Raw genomic sequence first — 27556 nt, 5'->3', positions numbered from 1 at the left:
TGGACTGGCTGAATGCGTTTGAGTATGCATGCAAGGTTCAAGAAGTTGACAATGCTGATAAGATTGCGTGGTTGCTCAGTAGACTGCCCCATTCTGGCTGTAGTGCCATTATGGAAATGTCAAAGGCTGAGCGAGCTGATTTCGCAATGTTAAAGCAAACTCTCATTTTAAAGTTTGGGAAGACTCCGGCCCAATATTTAAAGCGTTTTCGAGAGTATAAGAAAAAGGAAGGTGGTACTTGGGTATCTTATGTCGCTGAATCCTTGAAAAACTTAACTGGCTGGGTCGAAGGTTATAAGGTTTCTACCTTCGAAGGCATGATAAATCTTGTCATGCTGGAACACATTTTTGCTTCTTCTTCCCCGGAGCTTAAGCAGCATTTGGCCGATTCGAAGGAGATAGATCCTAAGAAGCTGGCCATTGCAGCAGACTTATGGGTGTCACATCGAGTGTCCCATAAGGACAAAACTCATCCTGGTAAGCAGGAGGAAGGGGAAAAGTCCAAAGATATGGAGGGTGGGGAATCTGCTAAATCTTCTTCCCATAAGGGCCACAAAAAGAAAAACAAGGGTACGACACAAGAGAACTCACAGGGTAGTGGAGGTCAGCCTCCGAAACAGAACTCTGGTTACAATAAGCCTCCCTACGTAAACAGACCCACTGGGGCTTGTTTTTCTTGTGGAGCAACTGACCACGTGAAGGGGGATCCCCGTTGTAAGGTTAGACCTTTGGGGGTCCACTCCGCTAATCTGGCCTTCTCCTCCTACGAGGAAGAAGAGATTACAGGAGCATCCTTCTCCTCAGACTCATTTCCCAGCGGAATAGAGGCTGAGGTAGTTTTAGTGTCCCTGGGTTCCTGGGAGCCTAAAGTCGCAGAGGCTTATGCTAGGATTCCGGATAATACCAAGCACTACTTTAAAGACAGTGTGCTGATCAATGGAGTGGATACTCCAGCTCTTAGGGATAGTGGGTGCAGCCGCACTGTAGTGGATTCTACCTTGGTAGACTCAGAGGAAGTTGCCAGAGCTACTCTGATGCCCACTAAGTTGGCTGACGGCCCCCTCTGTATGTTTCCCGTAATACCTGTAAATCTTACTTTAAATGGTGCAGCAGTCAGGATTCCAGTGAGCATTCAGAGAAACGTCCCGGGAAAGGTCTTGTTGGGTAATGATCTCAGAGCTTTAGGGCTCGTAGGAGACACTGCCGAAAGACCCTACACACGGTCTCAAACACGGGCAGCATTGGCCAAGTCCAATACGCCGCCCCAGCCAAAGGGGAAACCCAAGGCGAAAGGAGTCTACAAGTCAAAACGAGGGAAAGAGAATATTCCCCCGAGCTCGCCTGCCACTGCGGTGGAGGAAGTTGGTCAATCGCCCGGGCCTGACGAGGAGGTGGCGATGCCTGAAGTATTCGACCCCAACGATCATCCTGAACTAAAAGACTTGTTAGTTGAAGGAGGTCCTGATAGGGACGAATTCAGTAAAGGCCAACGTGAGTGCCCATCTCTGGAAGGCCTAAGGAGACAGGCCTGCTGCCAGCTTGAGGGTGAACCTCCTGGGAAGCATAGGATTTATTGGGAAGGTGGACTCCTGTATAGTGAGCCCACAGAGTCTACAGAAGGAGACCATAGGAGGTTGGTGGTTCCCCTTGCTGTTAGGCCCTTCCTCCTGCAGTTGGCGCATGAAGTTCCCCTTGCTGGTCACCTTAGTATGAAGAGGACCAAGCAAAGGTTATCCATGCACTTCTACTGGCCCAAGATGGGGGTGCAAGTAGAAAGTCACTGCAGGAGTTGTGCCTCCTGCCAGTTGTCTGGTAAGGTTGGCGCGACAATCCAAGCTCCGTTGGTACCGCTCCCAGTTGTGGGGGTACCATTTGAAAGGGTAGGGATCGACATCGTTGGTCCCCTTGACCCGCAAACATCCTCGGGCAATAGGTTTATCCTGGTGCTGGTCGACCATGCAACCAGGTATCCTGAGGCCATCCCATTGAAAACTGTAACTGCCAAGTCAGTTGCAAAAGCTTTACTCGGCATATTTACTAGGGTTGGCTTCCCTAAAGAAGTTGTGTCAGATCGTGGCAGCAACTTTATGTCGAAGTATATGCAGGCTATGTGGAAAGAATGTGGGGTCACCTACAAGTTCTCTTCTGCATACCACCCCCAGACCAATGGTCTGGTGGAACGTTTCAACAGAACGTTAAAGAGCATGATTGGGGCTCTGGAGGAGCCTCAGAGAAGAAAATGGGATCTTCTTTTACCATGCTTACTGTTTGCCTACCGAGAGGTACCACAGGAGGGTGTTGGCTTCAGCCCCTTCGAACTTCTGTTCGGTCATCCCGTACGGGGACCCTTAGCCATCGTCAAAGAGGGATGGGAGATGCCCACTCCCCCTGTTACTACCAATGTAGTTGATTATGTGCTAGGGCTCAGAAAACGGATGGTACTTCTGATGGGCTTGGCTAGTGATAAATTGAAGGCAGGGCAAGCGCTGGTGAAACATTGGTACGACCAGAAAGCTTCCCTCATCAACTTTACACCTGGTCAGCAAGTCCTGATCATGAATCCCATAAGGCCTCGAGCTTTACAGGACAAATGGTCAGGTCCTTACACAGTGGTGGAGCCCCTGGGTGAGGTTAACTATTTAGTGGACCTTGGAAGGCCTGGACAGGCTCCAAAAGTGTTCCACGTGAATAGGCTGAAGTCTTTCATCCCAAGAGTCGAAATCGCAGCACTGCTACTGGCTTCAGACGTTGAGGAAGAGGAGTCTGAACCTCTCCCCGACCTGTTCCAAAGCGGTCCTTCAGATAGCTCCTTTGAGGGTGTCCGAGTGGCCCCTCACCTGACTTCTGATCAGCAGGCTGAGGTGAAAAGTTTGCTTAGGCAGTTTTCCCCCCTGTTTTCACAGTCGCCTGGTTTGACACCTTGGTGCAAACATAACATTGACACAGGAGACAGTGTACCTACCAAAAGTAGGGGATACAGGATGTCCGACAAAGTACGGTCTTATATTAAGACCGAGGTCAACAAGATGTTAGATCTTGGGGTGATTGAACCCTCTAGTAGTCCTTGGTCCAGCCCTGTGGTGTTGGTTCCAAAGGCAGGCACTTCTGAATTGAGGTTCTGCGTGGATTACAGGGCTCTGAATGCTGTCACCAAGACAGATGCACACCCCTTGCCTAGAACAGATGAGCTGGTGGATACTTTGGGTGCCTCCAAGTACCTCAGTACGTTTGACCTCACTGCTGGCTATTGGCAAATAGCTTTAGCAGAACATGCCAAGGAGAAGACAGCATTTTCTACTCCAGACGGCCTTTACCAATTCCGGGTAATGCCGTTCGGGTTGAAGAATGCACCTGCCACTTTCCAGAGGCTTGTGAATCATGTGTTGAATGGGTTGGACGAATTCTGTCTTGCATATCTGGACGATATAGCAGTTTTCAGTGCCACCTGGGAAGACCATGTGAAACACCTCGGGATTGTGCTCCAGGCTCTTCAGAAAGCACACTTGACCATAAAGGCTAGTAAATGCCAGATTGGACAAGGCTCAGTGGTTTACCTTGGACATGAAGTAGGTGGAGGGAGGATACAGCCTCTACCCAGTAACGTACAAGCAGTACAAGACTGGCCTACCCCCACTATGCAAACCCAAGTGAGAGCCTTCTTAGGACTCACGGGGTATTATCGCAATTTTATGGCAGACTATGGCACCATAGCTGCTCCTCTGACTGCCCTCACAACTCCGAAGAAACCCAAGAAGGTAACTTGGACCGACGAGTGTGAGAAGGCCTTAAATGGCTTGAAAGACTCCTTGTGCCAGGCCCCTGTCCTCAGGGCCCCTGATTATCAAAGACCTTTTATCGTGCAGACGGATGCCTCTGACACTGGGATAGGAGCTGTACTATCACAAGTAGATGAGAAGGGTAAGGAACACCCTATCGGTTTTATTAGTCGCCAGCTTAAGGACAGAGAGCTCAGATGGTCCACGGTAGAGAAAGAATGTTTCTCTGTTGTGTGGGCCCTAAGGAAGCTGAGGCCCTACCTCTATGGGACCCACTTCACTGTGCAGACTGACCATAAGCCGTTAAAGTGGCTAATGAACATGAAGGGGAGAATCCAAAGTTGCTTAGGTGGTCCATAAGTCTACAAGGCTTCGACTTCACTATTGAGCATAGGCCAGGTGTCCAACATAGCAATGCTGATGGGTTGTCCAGAATGTTTAACCGACCTGAACAAGAGACTCATCCAGGGGTGGATTAGTTCCCCCTGTCCATAGTCTGGGAGGGGCGAGTGTTAGGAAAGATTTCGTAATTGTAGGTAATTTTCCTTCCATGTGGCAACCCCTAAACTTTTTGCTGTTGTTTTTCACCTTGTTCTTGACTTTGCCAGAGAAGTGCAGCCTTCTGCCGCACTCCTCTGGGCTTTCGCTCCTTTTCTTATGGGGAAACTGACATGCCCTTAAGACAGTCAGTACCGGGGAACGCTGTTTCCCGTAGTTTCTTTTATCATGTTGCGGCTTTAGTGCAACATGACACAAGAGGGCACTGTAAGCTAAGTTACAGCTCTCTTGGGTCTCTAGCCTTCTACAGGCCCTAGATACTCTTTTAGGATGGTATTTGATCGGTGCAAGTCATTCAGGGACTCGAATGGTGGCAGCGATCGTTTTGTTTATTTTGAGCTCCTTTTGGCGTTCTGAGCACGTTTTTCGCACTGAACCCAAAATGGTGGCCTGGCTCCCAAAATGGCCAGACCACGAGGCCCCTTTGTCTTGTCCACTGACCGTCTTGCTCCCTTCACCTTCCCCAGGTCGAGCGACCCGAGGCCTTCCTTATTTGGGCATGTACTTTCCCGCGAAACGTGGTTGCTTTCGCGGGCTTCTACATGTCGTTTGTGTGCCTCCAGGGTGTGGGCTGGGATGTCTGGTCCCAATACACATCCTGGGTGCCAGAGAGTCTAGGGTAGTGTGAATGCCTGGGACCACCGTGGTCCGTGATTGGTCCACGTATGGTATGTGTGTTGATGAGCGGATCTCCCATTGGCTCCCCTCCGTTTTGGCGCGAAGGGAACCGTGGATAAGAGGGGGCAGAAAACACCACTACCATGTCAATCTCCTGAGTTCTCACGAACGAAGGAATACAGGAGCCAAGTATCCTGCAACCACGAGGCTGGACCGAGGAATCGCTGGTGACCCGCTGAAGGAATCCTCCTTTGCACTGCTGTCGTCCTGTGAAACCCTTTCCTCCTTTGATCGAACCAGAAGGCCTGTACTGGTGCTTCGACCTTTGGAATAGCAGGAACAGCTATTCCCGGCGACTTCATCATCTCCTGCCAAGTAAGCCTTCGGAAGTGTCTCTGGGCCATCCAGTTGACTGACCAGCTTACAAGGGAGTCCTGCTCTGTAACCGCCGCCAGGTTTTGTTGTATTTCGAGTCCTGGTCACTCTCCCACGCTTCGTACACTTGGCGTTCCCAAGTCTGAAGGGAGGAGTGTACATTTGGCTCGGATACACACGGCCGCTCCGTTGTCCTGCTGCGGCAACAAACTGTGCTGGTTTCGTCGATTGGGACGTCTTTTTGCTCTACACGACTACGAGGCGTTCCCTGCTCTTCTGAACCTGCCAGCTGCTGAAACTAACGTGGAGAAGCCTGGGTCTGCTTGCTTCGGGGACCGGTGAGTAGTTTAGCTAGGATCTGGTCGCCCTCCTGCAGTAGCCCATTGCTTTTCCCCGCTGTGTAAAAACAGCACCCTTTTGTCCGTACTCGCACTCTGCTTCTGCTCGCTGTGGAGGCTGCGCTTGAGTTGCGGAACCTGTTCTCCTTCTTCTGGGCACTAACCCGAACTGCCTGACTTCCTCCGAAGAGCTTCCCCTTTTGCCCGTTGGCACCGGCGTGGCAGGTACTTTGAGCACAAGGCTCCACTCTTCGCAGGGCTCGGACTTCCATCTAGTTAGGTGCCTCTGAAGGCGAACTGAGTCTAAAGCGTTATCGCACTGCCTGTTTTCCTTCCCTTTCAGGTGGACTACACATTTCGTGCTTATAACGCTAGCGACTGTTGTATTTGTATATATATTGTGTTGATATGGTATGTGTTGGTTTAATATTGTGATATTGTGATTTTCTCGCTACGGTCATTGTTTTAAAGGCCTTAAAATAAATGTGTATATATTTTTGATATAACAACTGTTTGGAGTAGTTTGTAAGCGCTCTTGCTTTGTGTGCTCATTGCGGGCTTTCAGTCACCCTCACCCCTCTTGAGACCTAGTCTTGACCGCCGCGATCGCTACCTTGATTGGTCTGGCTCGTCCAGAGGTTACCCTGTTCCAAGTAATTAGGTTGGCCTTCTGAACTTCTGCGCCACCAGGACAGAGTTCAGAAATCCGTCTTAACATTCTTCAGGGGTCCATTGTTGTGCTCTCTCATTGATTGAATTATTCCTTCTGAAAGATCTCAGGTTGTTACTATGTCCCCTTTGAAATTCAAACCTCAACTCTTTCCTGCAGAATAGCTCAAGGATCCTTTCTTTCACCGTTGCTCTTCAACATTTATACAATCTCTTACCCTCCCTGATTGCCCCTTTGACCTCACCATCTACTCTTACACAGATTGTACCCAAAACCTCCTCTGACAGGGCAAGACCCTTGACTAAACAGCTCTGATATCTCAACGTTGCAGGTCGGATCTGAGAAACAAAATGGAGTTCAAACTAAATGGAGATTCTCATGACAATCAAACTCTGTCCAGTTTCTGGCCCCCATTCTTTTACATTTCTCTTGGCCCTCTTCCTTCCCTCTCACATAGAACCAAGCGGTTGGGCAACCTCTCCTATCTAATTATATATCCTGCACCTCAAGTCAATGTTACTTTTATCTCCTTCAGATCCTCAAGGTTGGTAACCCCTTTTAGCTGCTTTAGAATTGTTTTATTCTTTAAATGGTTGTCACCTTTTGTCATTTTGCAAATCAGTGATGCCACTTTCTGTGATGATAGTTGGATCAAGGATTCTATGAGGTCATCTCTGCTTGCCCTATCATCGCCACATGCCATCCCCAGAAAGCCAACCTAGTGGGCAACTCCTGGCAGAGCTACTCAGGATGGCTCCTGTTCTTTCACTGCAAATTGAACACAGCTTTGCCCGGCCACTGTTAAGCATTAAAGTATGAGTATGCAACTTGCCATAGTTTTTTTTTAAATAAAAACCGATCATCAGAAACACAGAAACCTTAGGTGGCAGTTCCCGTTTTCTGAAAACAATGTATGCAGTTTGTCTTGTTTGATAAAAACAAAAAATCCCCCTGTAGGGAAACTAAAAATAATCTGAATAAAAGAGATGACTTGGCATAGAACATTCTCGGTCATTCAAGGGTTTATTTGTAACAAATTGATGTTTCCCTTCCCTATCTAGAGAACATATACATTAAGAACGAGCACGGATTACAGAGTCAACGGATTTGACATCCATAAGACGTACACCCTAAAAATGAGAGCAAGACAAGCCATTGAAGCATTCTGTGGCATGAATACCGAATGGGGTGAATGGAGCACAGCGGTTTATTTCGGTAAGATCTACACAAATTCTCTTTTCGTTTTGATTTCTTTATTTGAATCTCGACTCAGTTGAACACAAACTGCCTGCCATGTTGAATGCCATATTACCTTTTGTTTTCTTATTCCCCATATGTCCCTCCACCTTGTCACAGTCCATTGCTAATTGATGTGAATCCCACCTCACTCGAGATGAATCCTATACCTGGGTTTTTTAAACCCCACCTAGTTATTTGTCAGCCATTGGCTCTCCTCCATGTTAACTATCATTAGACAACTACATCTTACTCTAAAATGTCCGCCTGGTACTGCCTGCTCGCCCCATTTATGTCCTGTCTCCGACGGGCAGTCAGTATTTGGAAATATGATATCCCTTCCAGCTTTGGGCATCCATCTGCCTTCCATGGATATAGTCAATAAACTGAGTGCTTCACGCCAGTATATTGCATTTTGGTGTGATTTTGGAGTGGAACCGGCAGAATGAGGAAACATTCATATAAAAAGAGGCACTGTAGGGATTCTCCTACTTCCTACTCTACCTCTTTATTTGTATCCCCTCAGTGCAGATCCAGAAGGAGGCACAAGCCCCACATATACTTTTAAGAGCCGCTCCATCTCATGGGTCTGAATCGGAAAGGATTGCGAAGGAAAACCTTGTTGAAATTCTACGATCTCCTAAAATAGACAAAAAAAGAAAAAAGGCCTCATGGCAAGTTTGGCGGTGCAGTGGACTATTGTCAGTAATTCTGTTATCGCCACTTTTTTGACACCAGTTTTATCCCACAACAGAATTCCGACTTTGCAGGTGAAGTGGAGGATTAATCTCCAGCATGACAGAAGTACTCATCCGGGGCAAACAGCTGGTCGCAGGCAAGCTGAGCAAGATGTTCCCCCGTCCCCAACATCTCTCTCTAACCATGGTTTTTCAAAAAAGTTACCAGAAGTTTGGGGATCCAAGGAGAGGCCAGGTTGTCTCCTAGGAGAACGCACAGATGACTTTCTTCTGCTCAAGGGAGCCTGATCCCTGGGCATGTGAAATCAACGCCAAGTTGTGCGTACAAAACAAGTTGACCCCCTTCAACCACCCATTCCAGACAACATTCAGTTCCTTCAGGATGGTTTTGTCTTGGGGATTTCTGTTTCAACCCGTGGGAGTCATTCGGAAGCGATCTTGGCAGTTAGGGCTTTCTGGGAGGTTTGCAAGATGGAACATCACTGGTGTTTCGGCTTCTAAGCAGTTTCCTTTTGCTCAGACCCCCCACCACCCAAATGAATCCCCACCCCTGCAAAGGACCTTTCTGTGGTCCTTAGCAGCCAACTTCAGAAGAGTCCTTAGATAGCAAATAAATATCCTTCAAAGCCCTATTTGAGGTGGTGATTATGTCATCCAGGTGAGTGGGAAAATTGGTGACTTAGTTGCGCCATGAGCTTTTCCTGATTATTGAAGTGCCTGGTTCTCCATTCTGAACATTGTTTCAGCCCAAGCTCGTCTTTTCTTACCATAGGTTTCAGCAAAACATCCTTGTTGCATTCTGCACGATCCCAGTTATGGTGGAAGTTCAGCCTCCACATGTGTTGGAAGTGCTCAATTCAATTCTCACTTACTTAGACAGGTCCTTATTCATTCAGAAGTCACAGGGCCTCTTGGTTACTTTTGGCTTGGCAGGGCCGGAGAACATCTGCAATTACTTTGAATCGCTAACGTAGGGCTGCTATTGCCTCAATATATTCTTGTCCCATAGTCCTCCTCTTAAAGGTCTGCAGGGCAAGTACATGAAGGGGGGGGGGGGCATCCTTCTGGGGTGAATGAAAGGGGGACGTTTGAAAGCAATGTAGGCATCCCCATATGTGTGTGTGTCCCACCACAGGTTACACCTGATGGATTCTCAGGAAAATGCCTTTGGTGTGGGGTGTCCTGAGTTTCACTGACACAAAAGTGTCAACCATCGGCTACTGTGTTTTGTTTGGCAATTACTTCATAAGAGTCATCTACTGTCATTCTCTCTTGCCCTGCAAGCAACTACTGTTTCATGCATGGTTCCGCACCCATTCCATATCTCCACTGTTTCATGCATGGTTCCGCACCCATTCCGTATCTCCACTGTTTCATGCATGGTTCTGCACCCATTCCGTATCTCCACTGTTTCATGCATGGTTCCACACCCATTCCGTATCTCCACTGATTCATGCATGGTTCCGCACCCATTCCGTATCTTTACTGTTTCATGCATGGTTCCGCACCCATTCCGTATCTCCACTGTTTCATGCATGGTTCCGCACCCATTCCGTATCTCCAGCCGCAAAGTTTTAAAAATGACTCCTACTACCAGCTGTTATTTGGAGTCATTGCTACAAAAATGTTAACCCTACAAAATGTGATCTCAATGAAACTTTAAAATGTACTGTATGCATATCTTACACTGTACACTCTAGAAGTGATAGAAGAGCCCCCGCAGCCGATGTTTCTGCAAACTGTTGGTTGTAGCATTGACGGGTGTTGGTACAAGTGCTGGAAAACAGTACCGGTGCAGTTTGAAGGTTTCACTTTGTGTATTGATTGCTGCATGGTTTCTCTATTGGCCAAGCTGCTGCTAATTGCCACTGTTGGAATAAAGAAATGTCGTCAACACACTCAAGCCTGTGTGCTCGACGTGCTTATTTGTTCAAGGATGTGTACTGTACCCCTTCAATGCCCAGGTGCCTATCAGCTACCAATGAAACACGGCCCCCTGCAAGCAGCCACAGGCAAGCACCTTCCTCATAGTCATTTACCTTTGAAAGATCCAACCAACGGGCCTCATTACGAGCTTGGTGGTATTACCAGTGCTTACTCCTCCAAACGGAACTACGGCTACTGCTAGTAGGAACTGTGGAATGCTTATCTGTGAGCTTTGGTCAATCCCCATTCAGATGTCCCATAGGACTAGAGGAATTACGTTTCGGGAGGATAGCTCAGGGGTAACGTGCTCGCTTGGAAGCCAACACAGGTTCGACCCCCGTCCACCCCTCCCCGGGTCCGTGCGTTATGAACACACATGGAATATACCAAAACACCACAGCCCATCATTGAGAAGCCCAAGATACTGACATTTGAAAGCCCTGCTTCCCCATAGGGTTTAAGTTAATAATAAATGTGGCGGGGCTGTGGTGGGTCTTCCCCTGCATATATATATATAATAAAATGGGCCTGATTATGTCTGGCTGGCCAATTCCCGGACGCCCAAAAATATCACTCCCCATTCCCAGTTGAGTCCTATTGGAGTCAACTGGGAATGGGGAAGTTGGATGCACCAACACCATTCGTGAATGGTGCCGGTGCATCCAACATGGTCTGCTCGCGGGTGCCGGTCTGCCCAGCAGATGAGATCTGGCAGGCGAACAGGCACCCGCTCGCAGACCTCGTAATTTGCCGGTCCGGTAACAAGCTTACCGGTACCGTTGTTACTGGACTGCCAAACTTATAATGAGGCCCATTGTGATAATAAAAACGAAAAAAAAAACAGCATTTTGGGCTTCACATTTTTTTTCCCGAAACGTAGATCCCCAAGGGCACAGTTAGGCAGGAGTCTCTGATGCAAGCATTCAGTTGTTTGCCCCCTGGGGGGCCTGCGTTTAAACTCTCACCTTATATCACGCCGGTGCAGCGCTAGTTCCAACGAGTGCACATTTGGGCAGAGCCTCTGTTGCAAGCATTCAGTTGTTTGCCCCTTGGGGGGCCTGCGTTTAAACTCTCACTTTATATCACACCGGTGCAGCGCTAGTTCCAACCAGTGCACATTTGGGCAGAGCCTCTGTTGCAAGCATTCAGTTCTTTGGATCATGGGGGCCCAGGGTTTAAAACCCCACCTTATGAAATGCCAGCGTTGTGGCAAGCAACCGAAACAGCCAGTGTGGTTGCTATGCGGGCAAGCGGTCAGCTATGCCCGCCTAATGACCTGCAAATTTGGCGGTTATGTCAGTAAACTTTAGGTGATTTTTGTATCTCCCTGAATGAATTCCTATAGTTCCTTCATGACTTCAGCGAATGTCAATTTGAAATGATGGCAATAGTCAACCAGCGGCGTATTGCCTTGGAGTCTTCTTTTGTATGCTCTTATTTTACTCTTATTTGTGCTCACTTTGCCTATTTGCAGTAACGACTCTTCCCTGGTTTTGGATAATCAGTGTTGTCTTTGGTACCTTCTTGCCTCACTTTTAACTACAGATCTCAAAGTATTTCTAAACTAAATATTAATTTCATGTGTGCGGGAAGGTTTGTCCAAACGCAGTGATTCTTTGGACTAGTACCTTTTCTTTTCAGTTTTTATTGTAATTAAGTGACTTCTCCTGTGTAGGGAGGGGCAGGTGGACTATGGTGGCCCCCTGAGCTGTTGGGGCGGGCCCCACAGCAGGTTGACTCAAAATTACAATTTTCTCGTAACTCGGCCCCTGGCTACTCCACCAGCCCATTACAGAGCTGCTGGCTCACATATCATCCCCAAGCCCCACCCTCCCCTGCACTTACCCACTGACCACCACTTACCTGCTGGCCTTGAGCTCCCTGTCCTGGGCCCCAATCCTCCTTCCCCGTTAGCTGCCGGGTAGAAAAGGGACTTAGGGAATCACCCCCACAAGCTTCATCACCCTCCCCACACCCATTCATATTTCTACCATAACATGTAAGGTGGGGGTCTGCACTTTCAGACACCCACCTTTGTCTTCAATAGCTGGCATTCTGCATTCACATCTCTTTCTTGCACCTCAGGCAACACCACGTGTGGCTATATTAACTAATGGTCCTGTTTGAAAAAATGGTTCATATGATAACACATTTTGAAACCTGTGCCAGTGGCCGGATTAGACATGTCAATCAAATGTAGGAATTTGTGGTTTGAGCCACATTGTCTGAAAGCCAAACAGCAGCTTTTGAGGATCGTCAAAATAGATATTTGTGTCCTTTATCCTTGGGATGAGGGATGCTCGGCTCATGTACAAAAAATCTCAATACAAAAAACAACCACTAGAAGCAGTAAGATCAGTTCATTCTTTAGAGTCATGGCAATAGTAAACAGGGCAGAAGCGAATATCGATGCAGCCCCTCATATATTGATTTTAGAATTCATACGTTTGATTACTTCTTAGCTCTATATGCGTTATGAGAAGGCTGCCAGAAAACATCTTTTGGGATAGACTGTTCACAAATGGGAAATAGTGTGGTGATCACTGAATTAGAGGTCAAGCAGGTAATTATGCCCCAGAAAGTAGGCATAGCCCATGGGCCAAACTACATGTGGAGCGCTTAACAATGGAGCTAGTGATGTGTACACTGGTTTTAACTCAATTCTTTAACGGCATTATGAATGATTATTTATTACCAGAAAGTTGACGAGGCACAGACATTATTCCATTATACCAAGAGGGGATAAAATAAACCACTCACATTTTAGACTCATCTCCCACCTAGATACCACTTAGGATTTTGCGAAATTGTTACGGATGAGGTTGGAAAGCTGGGCAGTTGAAAAGTATGTTCCTACACATTTTCAGGACAGCTTTCATAAAGGTATAGGCAGAGGCAACCACATTTTCCAATGTTTATGTTTATAATGAAAGTTGTGGTTCTGCAAAAACGTTATTTTTTTATTTATCGGATTCAAGACAGTCTTCAAAGCTGTACTTTGGAGCAAGTTGTAAAACGATCTGAAAAACCTGGGTGTCCAAAGGGACTTTTAGGAATGATTATGGAAAACTCCTTTGCAGTCAAACAGATTGATGGAGGTGGGGTGCAGGCGGGGCAGTGAGCTACCTCTGTTGCTCGTCCCACTGTATATAGCTTTAGGAATAACTAAGCTGTGGGCAGATGTGGGGGATGAAAATCATGGGATCCTGCTTGAAGATGATTATGCTGTTCTGGTTGCAAAGACACTGAGCGGTCCACTAAATGAGGGAGATTTATTCCAGAAGAACAAGTTACTTACCCTTGGTAACGTTCTTTCAACTGGATGTTCCTCCCACATAAGGCTCATCTTTTGACATATGTTCTCCAGCTTCAGCTGCTTTGGAATTTATTTTCGGCAGAGGGGCCTGTGCGTCAATGGCGTCGATTCGATGTCCCTCAAAGGCCTCTGTCGACGATGATATGACATGATTGGTTATTTATAACACACTTAATACCCAGAGGTTTCTTAGCGCAGACCCGGGGATCAAACCTGTGTTGCTCCATGTCGTCTTGCTTTCAAGGTGAGCACGTTGCCCCTGAGCTATCCTCCCTAGACAATGATGTCATTGAAGGCATGTATAGCTAACACAGCGCCCGTTGGCTCCAGTTCTGTTTTCCCCCCTTAACAGCAGAACTACCCGCATAACACAGGAATGACCGTACTCAGCCTTGATGGAATGGAAGCTGTAATAGCACAGGAAATTCTACTGAAGGGTAGGTTGAGAGGGCAATGAGGAATACGTGGGAGGAACGTCTGGTCGAAAGAACGCTACCAGGGGTAAGTAACTTGTTCTTTGAATTGATTGTGTCCTCCCACGTATTCCTCATCTTTTGACAGACTCCCAAAGCAGTATTTGATTTGAAGGAAGGAGTCATATTTGACCTTATATGTTTTCATGAACCGAATTCAGGACTGCTTTAACAAAGCTACCATCCTGAGCAAGGAAAGATTCCAGGCACTAATGCTTTGTGAATGTGTGGATAGTAGACCACGTTTTTAATTGCTACACCCCTTTGCAGGGCTGCAGAGGTAGCCATGCCCCTGGTGGAATGGGCCCTTTAACCTTCCAGAGGCTCCTTTCCTGCCAACTTATAACATTCTGAAATGGCCAGAATTATCCATCTGGATAAGGTCTGCTTAGAGACAGCCTGACCCAGTTTATGAGCCGTATATCCAATGAAAAGTTGGTCATCAATACGCAGTTTTGACATTCTAGATATATAAAAGCTTAAAGCTCTACGAGGGTCCAAACTATGTAGTCTTTCCTCATCCTTGCCAGGATGAGGTGGGGGATAGAAAGAAGGTAGAACAATGTTCTGTCCTATATGGAAATCAGAAATGATTTTGGGCAAAAATGAAAGTTTGACCCTTAGAACAACCCTATCCTTGTGGAAGATACTAAAGGGTGGCTTGGACGAAAGTGCCTGCAACTCGCACACTCTATGGGCTGATGTGAGAGCTACCAATAGAATGGTTTTAAAGGTTAACAACCTTAAAGGACATGAATGGAAAGGTTCAAAAGGTGCACACATTAGACATTTTAGAACAAGATTAGGGTCCCAAACTGGAACCTGTAAAGGAGATGGGGGGAACACATTGGTGAGTCCCTTTAGAAATTGTGTCGCCAGTGTAATTTTGAAGTAGGAACATTCCTCTGACAAGCACTTAATGATGGACCGCGCCACCAAGTAGCCTTTAATAGTACCAATCTGGAGCCCCAGATTGGATAAAGATAGCAGAAAGGATAACACATCCAGTGTTTTACATAGAAAAGGATATACATTCTTTTCTCTGCACCAGTTGCAGAATTTATTCCAACCGCAACGGTACAAAGACTTTGTTGCTGGCCTTCTGACCAAAAGCAAAATCTCCATTACGTTTTCTGGGAGGTCCTAATCCTTGTACCTCAGCCTTTCATAAACCAAGCGTGAAGGTTGAGTGTTTTGACCTCTGGATGGAGAACCCGACCCTCCTCTTGCAAGAGAGGGTCCTCTCTTTGTGCAAGACGTATTGGAGGAGAGATGGACATGTCCAGAAGGTCTGGGTACCACATCCTCTGGGGCAATTAGGATCATGTGTTTCCTGAAATTTCTCAACCTCTTGATTATGTGAGGAATGACAGGGACTGAAGGAAATGCGTACAGGAGTGGAAACTCCCAGTCCACTATGACGCCTCTCCTGAAGCTCATCTCTGAGGAAATTCCCTGGAGCAGCACAGTGCACACTTCCGGTTCACACTGGTCACAAACAGATCCACTTTTGGGGTTCCCCCAAGGGTGAAGATCTCTTGAAGGACTTCCTGAGCTAGTTTCCACTCGTGGGAGACTTTGCTCTGCCTGCTCAGAGCGTCCACCTCTGTGTTCTCCTCTCTGGCTAGTTGTACTGCCGATAGAGAGATTCCTTCTTGAATTGCCCAGTAACAGAGCTGCATTGCTTCTCTTCACAATGGTAGTGACCCAACACCTCCTCTCTTGTTGAGGTAGTACATGGCCACTGTGTTGTGTGTCATTATCAAAACATTCTTTCCCTGTACAGAGGGCAGAAAGGCTTTCAGCCCTAGTCTGATTGCCCTCAGCTGCAAAAGATTGATATGCAGTTTGTACTCCGATGGAGACCAACAACCGCTGACTGTCAGATCATTGGTATGGGCTCCCCACCCCGTGAGTGAGGCACCCGTCACTACTGTTATTTCCAGCTATGGTTGCCAAAAGTGTTCTCCCTTCAGAAGATTGTCCTTGCAGGCCCACCACAGAAGATCTTGTGTGACCCTGCTTGGAACCTGAAGTAGATCCGACATACTTCCTGAGAACTTGGACCATTGAGTTCTTAGAGCCCATTGAAGGGATCTCATTCTCAGGCAGGCCTCTGGCACCAGAAAAATGCAGGATGCCATGAGGTTGAGCAACCTCAAAAAATCGAAGGCCAGTAGACTGTGGGCATTCTGAAACTTGGTAACCATCTGAAGAATGTCTTGAGCCCTCACCTCGGGTGGCGAGCTCTTTCCCAAGGAAGTATCCAGTACAGCTATGATGAACTGGAGTTTTTGAGAAGGTGTCATATGGGACTTCTTGTAATTGAGGGAGAAGCGCAGACTGTGAAGAGAGTGGCAGGTGACGTTGAGATGATCCCAGGCTTGTACGGGAGAACGCACCCTGATCAGCCAATCGTCCAGGTAGGGGTAGACGTGAATCCCCCCTCTCCTGAGACTCGCTGCCACCAACGCCGTCAGTTTGGTGAAAACCCTCGGGGTGGAGGTCAGCCCGAATGGCAGAATTCGAAATTGATAATGAGAACTGCCAACTGCGAACCTCAGGTATTTTCTGTGATTGAGATGGATTGGAACATGAAAATAAGCGCCCTGAAGGTCCAATGACACTAACCAATCCTGGTGTTGGAAGCCCTGAAGGATCTCAGAAAGTGTGACCATTTTGAACTTGTCCTTCCTGAGGAACCTGTTCAAGTATCTCAAGTCCAAAATGGGTCTCAGTCCTCCGTCCTTCTTGGGTATTAGGAAATTAGGGGAATACCATCCCTTGTTCCTCTCTGCTACAGGCACTGGTTCTATAGCACCTTTCTCAGGCAGGATTAAAATCTCCTGCACAAGGAGAGGATCCAGAATCCTCAAAGAGTGGTTCCCCGGTGGATTGTTCTGAGGTCTCCTTATAAAAGGAAGGCAGTAACCGTGGGCTACGGGTTCTAGAGCCCAAGCATCCAAAGTAATGTCTCGCCATTCTGCTAGATACTGAGATAGCCTGCCCCCCACTGGTGAACTGTGACTCAAGACCTCAGAGATGTTTTGAGGCAGCTGATGCAGCGGCCAATGGTAAGGAAGCTGTTGCTTGAGCTGGCTTTGCACCCCTTCCTCGTCCACAACAAGGAAATCTTCTTTGGCCCCTTTGACGGACCATTCCTCTCGTCCTTCCAACTGAGGAGTAGTAGTGAAAAGATCTACCCCTCCAAGGTTGTCCACTAGGTTGAAAAGGCTGAGGTTGCCTAATAGCGGCGCCTAAAGATTTGGCCGCTGCCGTCGAGGTCTGTAACTTCTCAAGATTCTGGACAGCCTTGTTGCCAAAAAAGTGAGGCCCATCAAAAGGCATCCCGGGAAGTCTTGATTGCATGTCCGGTGCAAAACCCTACTTCCACAACCACGCAAACCTGCGCAAAACGGTGCTGTAACTATGGCTCTGCTGATGCTATCAGCAGAATCCAAACCTGACTGAAGAGACTTGGACATGGCTTCTTTGCCATCTGTAAATATGGTTAAGAAACCGTCTCTTTCATCCCCTTCGGAACTGTGCTCTGTCGCCATGGAAATTCAGTCCCATAGAGTGAACGTAAACTTTGCAAAGGCACAAGTGGAGTTGGCAGGTTTCAGTGCCATGCTCCCTGCGGAAAATACTTTCTTTGCCCATTCATCTACTTGTTTGTTGTCCCTATCTGGAGGGATGGTAGGGCACGCCGCTTGTTCCCCCCTGGGACTGCTCCTTCGTGGCGTACCGCAGGGATCGGCTCTCTCCCCTATCCTCTTCAATATGTACATTCGCCCCCTTCTACTTATCTTACTGTCGCATGGCTTCAGATATTATTCGTATGCCGATGATACGCAGATCCTGGTTCGTCTTGATCCTACCAGGCTGATACTGCGTCTCGGCTACAAAGTTGCCTGGAAGATCTCGGCACCTGGGTGGCGACCAATTGGCTAAAGCTCAACAGCTCTAAAATCGAGGTACTGGTGGTGGGCACTTCTAACACCTATGCCTTCTGGATCCCTGACTTTTGGCCTTCCTCATTAGGCACGTGCCCTACACCCGCAACCTCAGTCAAGAACTTAGGTGTTCTGCTTTCTTCCTACCTTTCCATGGCACCCCAGGTGGCATCTGTATGCAAATCTGGACATTTTAAACTGCAGATTCTGCTTAAGGTGCTCCCCTTTATTCCAATCAAACATCGTGCCCCTGTGGTGGCTGCCCTGGTCCTGAGCACTATGGACTACTGTAAGTCTCTTTACTTAGGTCAGCTGTGCCACCTTACCAGACGCCTTCAATTGCTCCAAAACTCTGCTGCTCGGGCGGTGATTCGCCCTCCTCCTTGTGCCCACATGACCCAGTTGCTCAGACAACTCTACTGGTTGCTGATTGAGAAGCGCATCGTGTTTAAATCTTTGTTCCTAGTACACCGCGCTTTCTACAATCAAGGTGCCGAATATATACGTGAAAAATGTTCCCGCTATGTGCCATCTTAGCCCCTACGCTCCCAATTGGCTCTTTTGATCGCTGTTCCTCGTATTAGGCTGTCCCGAATGGGCAGCCGTGCCTTTTCTGTGAGGGCTGCTATAACCTGGAACAGCCTACCCTTTCAGGTTCGTGCCAGCGCAAACCACCTGGCTTTCCGCCGTGATCTCAAGACCTATTTGTTTTAGTCTCCTCTGATGCACCTCCTTGTCAACCCCAGTGCCAAGATAACTCCGGGTCAACGTGCGCTTTAGAAATGTTCTAACATAACATAACATAGATGTTGCAGTAGCTGCCTGCACCACCAGACTCTCCAGAGTGGGGTGCTTTGACAGGTAGTCGGGGTCACTAAGGGATGGGCGGTACTTCTTGGTCAAGCTTTTGTAAACAGCCGGATTGGTCTCCGGTGTCTCCCAATTCATCGCCACCCTTTTCTGTAAGGCAATGTGGAATGGTAAAATGAGATCTGACTGTGGACCTTTGTCTAGAATGTCAGTAAGGCCATCTTGTTCGTACGGTAAAGGAGCTCTACTCCAACCCATGTAATCCACTCCCTTTGACATGAGCTGCCTGTAGGATGCATCTGCATGCTCCCCAGACTCTGGTTTCCCAAACTCCAACTCCACTTGCAGTCTGCAGGCTATCATAGAGGTCCCTCATCCAGGACTCCTCTGCAATTAAACTCTCAGGTACATTAGGCGTATCATATTGTAGGCCAAATGGGGCCTCTTCATCAACTGCTCATCCTCTTCATAGATTGAACAAAGAGACTTAAAATAGTCTTTCCTATGTAGTGGGACGTATGTTTTCTCAGGAAACATGGGTTTTGACAGTAATGGCTTCGACGCTGGAGTAGTCGTCGATGCCTTCTTTATCGGTGCCATTGGTTTAACTGGGGCGCTCGGCATCAATGGCGCAGCTGGCAATGATGGCGCACCTAAAGTCGATGCTTTCAGCGTCGATGTCGACATCAACGGTTTGGCCAGCGTCGATGGTGTCGAAGGCGTCGATGACCTCAACTTGTGCTTGCGACTCGACTGATCCTTCGATGAGACTTCATCGGATTGAGGCATTGAGGGCTTACAGTGTGAATCGGGCCTTCATCCCAGGCTCAAGGGCGCGCAGGATTTAGGTCGAGCCCTTTCCTTCCCGGCTTCTTTCAAAGGCATGGTAGGAGCATGGCTTGGAGGCTTTTGTTTTTCAAATATTTTGAGCATCTCTGCTCGGAAGGCCTCCCACTGGGCCGGAGTGGACGTTTTGGTTGAACAAGCAACTCTCTCTGGGTAATCGTCTGACGACGAAGTCGACAAAGGCATCCTACGTTGCCTTCTCTTCTATTTCTTCGAGGATGAAGAAGAGTGGTGTGAGCCACTCCTCAACCTCGACCGCTTGGCCTTCTTCCTCCGAAGAGAGTCGCCTCTCGACTCGTCAGTCGAAGGTTTCATGGTCCCGGTAGGAGATTTAGGGATTCAGCATACCTTCAGCTTCCCATTCTGTTCCTTCAAGGCCTTTCCAGTGATAGACTGGCACTTGGAGCAGTCAGAGGTGTCATGGTCCACCCTGAGGCACCAAAAACATATTTTCGGTGGGGATCGGTCAGACACATTTTCGACCCGCAATGCCGACACTTTTTGAAACCGGACTTCAGAGTCGTTGGTGTCGATGATGAAGACATCTCGTTCTCGAAATCGTGAAATACATCATAAGAGTGAAGAAGCGCGCTGTATTTCTTTGAAGCTATCGCTGTCGCGGAAAAACAGAACTGAAGCCAACAGGCTCTGCGTGTGCTATATATGCCTTTGATGACATCATCCTTGACTGAGGCCTCCGACGGGACATCGAGTCTACGCCATCGACGCAGAGCACCCTCTGCCGAATATTCTTTTCCAAAGCAGCTAAAGCTGGACAATATATGTCAAAAGATGAGAAATACGTGGGAGGACACAATCCATTCGAATGTATGCTTAGTGAGAGTGCTATAAACAAAAAATAAAACTGGTTTAGAAGTGCCTGAAGCAGGTGAAACATTATGCATTTTTGGGAATTGGGTTATGCGGCAAAGGTGGGTGAGGGAAGGACATAGAGGTGCGCTTTTGCAGTGGGAGAAGTTGCACCTTGGTTCACGTTTCCTTGCGTCCTTTTATTTTCGTCGACGTGACTTTCTGGAATCACCATTAGGGCCGAGTGCAAAGTGGCCATTGAGCAGCTGCCACTCCATGCCTGGGGAAGGTGCAAGTAAGCCTGATTCCCGCATACCCAGTATGTGTCCATTAGCGCTGCTGTTCCTTTTTTCATGTCTGGGATGGTGAGAGTTTTGTTACAGTTTTTATTCGTTCCCATTGCCACTTTTCCTTCTCCCTTGAAACATAGTTCGTTTTTTATTTCACTTTGTAGCTTGAAGGGTTTCTCCATCGCTGTTACCCATGTTAGTTTAGAGATGTGTTCTTTCCATATTGGTGTGCACGTTTTTTCCATCCACCGCAGCTTGTCTGGTTGGACACCTCTCAGTGCTTCCGCTTTGCACAGTACTTCTTCATCTTTCCATCTGTTTTCGGAAAACAGTGTCCCTTGTATTGCAAAAAAGGGTTCTTTAAGACAGACCACTCCAGCCGCTTTTGGATAGCACGTTTTGTCGTTCTGTATCATTTTGAAAGAGACATCGTGTGCTTGGAAGGTGTTCTTTATTCTACACAGTGTGAGATGAAGGAGACATTGGGCATCCACAATGGGCAATTCTCTTGGCAACAACACTTTGGGTGTGCCTGATGCATGGGGGATGAGCGAACAGACATAACAGCTTTCATTGGTTGTCTGTTTAGCTGTTGCACTCATATCTGCATACCATTTATTTGCTTGGTGGGGGTGTCGTGGGTCTTCCATCTTGTCTACGCCTAACCCATAATACTCATCATACCCCCTCCTACTTGTCTCTCTTCTTCGCCTACTTTTCTCCCTCCTCCTATACCTTTTAGTTTCGATAGGTGAAAAAATAGGCCCCCCTTCCTCCTTCCCACCCCCCTTTTCCAATTCCTCATATAGGAACTTGTGTTCTGTCATCGTAATTACTTTTCCATTTTCCTCAATAAACAACAAATCACTGTTTTGTATCGGGGCGGGAAGGGTAGTGGGGCTGTTATATATTTCAGGTAGGGACATTGTGTCATTTTCCATTTCTTTTTGGAAATTTCTTGATTGTGACAGGGCAGCAGTGGGTGTTGCAGTATAGTAACCCCATACAAAGTGTGATCCATCCCAGACCAAAAAATCACCTTCTTTAATATTCATACTTGTAGTTGAATTCGTCCCAGGGGCCAGGGTGATGTTACTCCCCCCTCCCCCCTCGTTCATCTCGATAGAGATGAACGTTATGAACCAATATGTCACCAGGCAAAATATTGATATGAAGAACACAATAACACACATTGATAAACCACATTCGTATGAATATGTAAATCTATCTACTAACATTTCTCTAAATCTAACAAATCTATTAGTTGCAGGCTGCCCATTGGATGCCATGGTAAATCCTGTTTGAAACACAAAAGTGCATTAAGTACAAGCATGTAAACATTTCTAACGTTGTGACGTTGTTTCGACAAAGTATGGGAGTGGGTGGGGGAGGGGGTGTGTCCACAGACAAGGTAATTTTACAATCATTACTATCCGTACATTATTTCATATATAAAAAAGGGAAGTAAAAAAAAACTTCTCCAAAACCAAAAAAAACCCCACAAAAACCTTCAAAAGTTGTAAAAAGTATATATATATATACATATTTATTTTAGTACACTTGCCATGCGCCAGTCGCGTTCAATGTTCATCACTTAATGCACACAAAATTCCCATCATTCATTCTGCACAACTCCATTGTCCGCCTGTTGCCTGTGCCTCGTCCTGTACCTCACCTTCCACGGCGCTATACGCCCTGCGTACATCTGTCAAATGCACCCAATATCTCAGGCCCTTCACCTTTACCGCCGTGGGCGTGCAAAACACTACCTCATAAGGGCCATGGAAACGTGGTGCATTCCACCTTCTCACAAAACTTCTGACATATATGTAGTCGCCTGGCATCAGCTGTGACTGTTTGTCCGGCTGTGTTACTGCTTCTGTTGCATTTCCTTCCTCTCTTGTGAAGGGCGGGGCAAGTTGTTTTGCAATTACGCGCGCTGCTTGTGCTAATTTTTTCAAGTAGTCGGTAAACTCCTCACCTAATACCGCAGCGCTTCTGTGTGCATCAGAACGTTCACGGAGAGGCGAATGTGTTGTGTGCATTCTCCTTCCCGTGACGATCTCGTGTGGGGATAAATGATGGTCTTTGCTTGGCTGATTGCGCAATTCGAACAGGGCCAGAGGTAGGCAGTACATCCAGGTCTTTTTTAGGGAAAAACATAGTTTTGACAACCTGCTTTTCAGCAGGCCGTTCATCTTTTCCACTACGCCATTACTTTGAGGATGATAAATTGAACATAATTTGTGTTTTATTCCCAATAATGTAGTCACTTCCTTGAACAGTTCATTAACGAAATGAGTGCCGTTGTCTGAGCGAATCACGTCGCAAATTCCCCAGCGCGGGAATACTTCCCTCACTAAGAACTTTGCGGCGCTTTTCGCGTCAGGACGTGCACAGGGGCCCGCTTCCACCCACCTTGAGAAGGGACATACGACCACAATCATGTAACGAGCCCCATTGCACCTTTCTCCCATATCTACATAATCGATGTGGAGCTCTCTAAATGGGCCATTGGGTTTTGGTATTGTACCTCTCAGTGTGCGTAATGTCATTCCTGAGTTGTAAATTTGACATGTCGTGCATTCCAATGCCAGCCTAGTGATGTGTTCCTGGAGGCAAGGTGCAAACCAATCCTCTTGTATCTCTGCCACTATGTGTTGCTTAGCATTATGTGCAGGGAAGTGTAGTTGTTGAAAGGCTATTTCTAACAACGTAACTGGCATCACTGCTTTTCCTGAACTCTCTTGTCGCCACAATAAGTCTGTTGGTGATTTGCTGCATCCTCTCTTAGTCCATAGCAATTTTTCTTCTGCACTAGCTCCCTCTTGCAGCTCTAGTATTTCTTGTGTGAGCATCATGTTATATCCTGTGGGGACCTCTTGGCTTACTGTGTGGTGCAACATGTACTCCCCTACCTCACCTTTCTGAAAGTATGAAGCTTCTTTGGCGGCGGCGTCTGCTGCCGCGTTTCCCAAAGATACAAGATCTGTGTTTGTAGTATGGGCTTGGCATTTCACAATTGCCACTGCCGTGGGGTCTTGCAGTGCCTCAATCAATTCTTTTAACAATTCTGCGTGTTGGACAGGTGTTCCATCTGCTCGTCGAAACCCTCTCCGCCCCCACCGTGCCAGCCCTCCGTGTACTGTGGTCGTCATGTATGCTGAGTCTGTGTATATTGTTACTGCGCACCCCTTAGCTGCATGCAATGCTTCTATTAGTGCTATCAGTTCTGCTGCTTGGGCTGAATAGTGTGATGGGAGGCGGTATTGCACTAGTGTCTCATATTCACCTTCCTCTAATCGTACCACTGCCATACCCACATGTTTCTCTCCTGTCTCCATGTCAATTGAGGCCGACCCGTCCACGAAGTACACCTCTCCCTCGTTTAGGGCATTCTCAAAAACCACCTGATCCTGACCCTCGTCACCGGTGTATGTTGCACAGTTGTGGTTCTGCATGTCTTCTATTGTGCACGCCTCCGTGATGAATGTGGCTGGGTTTACAGTTTTACATCTTACTATATGGATGTTTGCACTGGACAATATTATCTCATATGCTGTGGCGCGTTGTGTTGTTAATGTGCTTTTTGATCGCTCTAATATTGCAAATAGTGAGTGTTCCACAAACAGTGTTACTGGACAGCCCATTACTATTGTGGCACTTTTTTCAATGGCGAACGCGGCAGCAGCGAGAGATTGCTCGCACGCGAAATGTCCTTGCATTACTGCGTCCAGAGTGCCGCTATAGTAAGCCAGTGGCTTGTGACCCAACGATGTCTTTTGTGTCAGCACTGCGGTCATCAGTGTTCCCTTGCAGTGTGAAAATAAGAAGAATTCGCGTCCATAATCTGGGTTTGCCAGAACTGGAGCGCTTGATATTAGCTCCTTCAGTGAGTTAAATGATGTGTTCATTTCTCCTGTCCATTCTATGTGTCTGTTTTCCTGTTGTGCTTCTTTAAGTGCCTGTAACAAGGGCCTTGTATATGCTGCGTAGTCTAATATCCAAGCTCGGCAGTAGTTACACATGCCCAGGAATTTTTGCATCTCTTTTACTGTTTTGGGCTCTCCAACGGCTCTAATTGCCTCTGCTCTGTCTGGTATGATCCGTTTTCCATCCTTTGATATTAGCTGTCCCAAGTATAGGACCTCTGTTAGGCAGTATTGTAACTTACCCTTATCCACCTTGTACCCCTTGTTGGCCAGTAATGTCAGGAGTGTTATTGAATCCTTTCTACACTCTTCCTCGCTCTGTGCACAAACCAATAAATCGTCAACGTACTGAATCACCGTACTTTCTACAGATAGGTTCCCTAGATCCTCATGTAATATCCTGTTGAATATGCTTGGGCTTTCGCAATATCCTTGTGGTAGTCTGCAGTGTTCAAATCTCCTCCCCCCTAGTGTAAATGCTGTTAAGTACCTGCTCTCTTCTGCTAAGGGGATCGAAAAGAACGCATTTTTTAAGTCAATAACTGTGAAATGAGATGCTGTTTTTGGGATGTTGCATAGTATTGTGGCCGGGTTCGGCACTAGAGGGAACTCTTTCTGAATCACATCATTGAGTGGGCGCAAATCTTGTATCATCCTCCAGGAACCTCCCTTCACCTTTTTGATCGGGTAAATGCATGTGTTGCATGGGGAATTTGAGGGCACTATTATTCCTTGTGCTAACAGTGCCTCTATTGTCTCCTTTATTCCCTCTTCTGCCTCGCGAGACAATGGATATTGTCTCACCCGGGGTAAAATTGCCCCTTCTTTCAGTTTTATCACCACAGGTTGAACTCCATGTAATAACCCTACATCATGGGGGCCGTTCGTCCATATGTTAGTTGGTATTAACCTCATGTCATCATCAAAAAATGTATGTGGTGCTCCAACTACTGCCATTAATTCAATTGGAGTTTCTCTGGCCGTAATCACGATGTCACATGGTATTGCTAGTTCCATTACTATTTCGCCGTCTGTCTCGGCGTCTGAAAAGAGCTCTTCATCTGACAGCTCTCGCAGTGGGATATTTGCATTTGTACACAGTACTGTACGCCATTCGCATCCTTCCATGTCAATCCCTATTACACATATCCTTTTTGCTGACACGTGTACTGCGTGCAAATCCAATGATAGCACTGCCCCAGTGGCTGTGTCGGGGCACACTATGGGGCGAAAGAGGAACTCAGCTGGGATCCTCCAATCCATTCTTTTTAGTTCTGGTACTATGAGGGCCAATGTTCGCATGCCCTCAATAAACGCCTCCTCGTTTTTTGGTAATCCTCTAATTTCTGTGATGATTGCGTGGCCCTGCATTACTGCCATTATGCGTAGAGGACATATGCCCGGTGTTGAACATACTATACCACTTTCTGTAAATGATATGGTCATGTTTAGTTTGCTCAAGAGATCCCTCCCCAGCAAATTAATTGGAGAGCGTTCATAGTACAGTAAGGGTGCCTTCACTGTTTCCCCCCCCACCGATACATCCAATTCTTCTGTGTAAGGAACTTCAATTACAGCCCCAGAGAACCCCTGCGTCTCTAACGTCCTATTAGATAGCGGGAACCGGCCCTCTTTAATGCATGATTTCTCCGCTCCGGAATCCACCATGAATATGAATTGCTTGTCTCCTATCTGCGCCCCTATCAATGGTTCCTCTGATGCATTGTGGGTCGTAGATAGAACTGGACACGCAAGTGTTCTCTGTGGGCTGTCCTATGCGGGGTGTCTCATTGCCCCTCCCTGATCAAAAATGTTCCCCGAAACTACTGATACTCCGCTGTAGGGCGCGGGTGCGGGGGCTCCATTCGCTACTGTAGCGAAAGTGTTACCTGGCATGTATTGTATAGTGTCATTATTCTGTGGGTGATTTTGTGTTCTGTACTGATGTCCGTGTAGTTGTGCGTTACCTCCTTGCCCTGCATTTCCTTGTTGTTGGTGCTGTCCCATGGGGAGGCCGTATGGGCTCCCTGGGTGTGGGTGACCGTACTGTTCTGCCTCCTGGAACCCGTTGTTTTGTCTGCTTCTGCACTCCCTCGAGTAATGTCCCCACCTCCCACAGTTCCAGCAGCTCCCCTGTGGACCTCTGGGACCCTGCCATCCATTTCCTCCCACTCCACCATACCCTTGTCCCCCTCTTCGGCCCCTGTACCCACCTCTACCCCCTCGTGGGGCCCACTCTTGCCACATTGGACCTCCGTTCTGCTCCTGCTCAGTCCACTGTCGTTGTCCTTGTCCTGCCCAATTTGCTGCTATTCTTCCTTGTATTGCTATTTGCCCCTCCTCTCCTTCGTCTCCCTCCCTCATGAGTGGGAGCCCTGCTACCGCTGCTGCAACCTTCACCAGTTTTGATTGTACCAACTTTGCCTCGTCTGCCAACCTTTTCTGTGCTACTTCCCTCTCTCTCTCTTTTATCCTTTTGCAATGGTGCACTATTATACTTTGGATCTCTGGCCACCCCTTTGCCTCAACGCCCGCTATTTTATCGAGTGCCTTCTGCACCTCTTTTGGGAGCCCTCTCTTAATGATAAAATAAAATAGAGATGTGGATTGGTGCCAGGGTGTGCCCGTTTCCGCTCTCCACATCTCCTGCACCCGGAGAATGTAATCCATAGCATCCTCCCCGTCATTCATTGTACACTGCATTACTGACTGTAAATCTGGAGTATCTGGGAACGTCTCCCGCAGCGCATCCCAAACCCGTGCCCGCACTGTATTAAAGGACGCTCCATCATGACGGTCACAATCTAATGTCACGGCCGGGAAACCAGCCTTAACCCATACTCTGTCTGCTTGATCTCCTACTGCTGATACTAGTAGGCTTTTCACATCGCCTACTGCCAGCGGTATGCCGGCAGTATGTTTCTCGAA

General features: G+C 47.4%; 1 protein-coding gene across 1 annotated transcript in view; it reads left to right on the top strand.

The window, feature by feature from the left end:
- The window catches only part of LOC138526344 (interleukin-5 receptor subunit alpha-like), a 692931-nt gene that overhangs the window by 510460 nt on the left and 154915 nt on the right, over window positions 1-27556 (top strand). Inside the window, exon 8 of the mRNA XM_069636980.1 lies at window positions 7397-7550. Within this exon, the coding sequence (XP_069493081.1) occupies window positions 7397-7550 (154 nt within the window). The remainder of the gene's footprint in view (window positions 1-7396; window positions 7551-27556) is intronic.

This window comes from Ambystoma mexicanum, chromosome 7p, assembly GCF_040938575.1.
Source record: "Ambystoma mexicanum isolate Mex_15411 chromosome 7p, UKY_AmexF1_1, whole genome shotgun sequence".
NCBI lineage: Eukaryota > Metazoa > Chordata > Amphibia > Caudata > Ambystomatidae > Ambystoma > Ambystoma mexicanum.
Note: the sequence above shows the minus strand (reverse complement) of the source record. Positions and strands in the feature narration are given on the sequence as shown.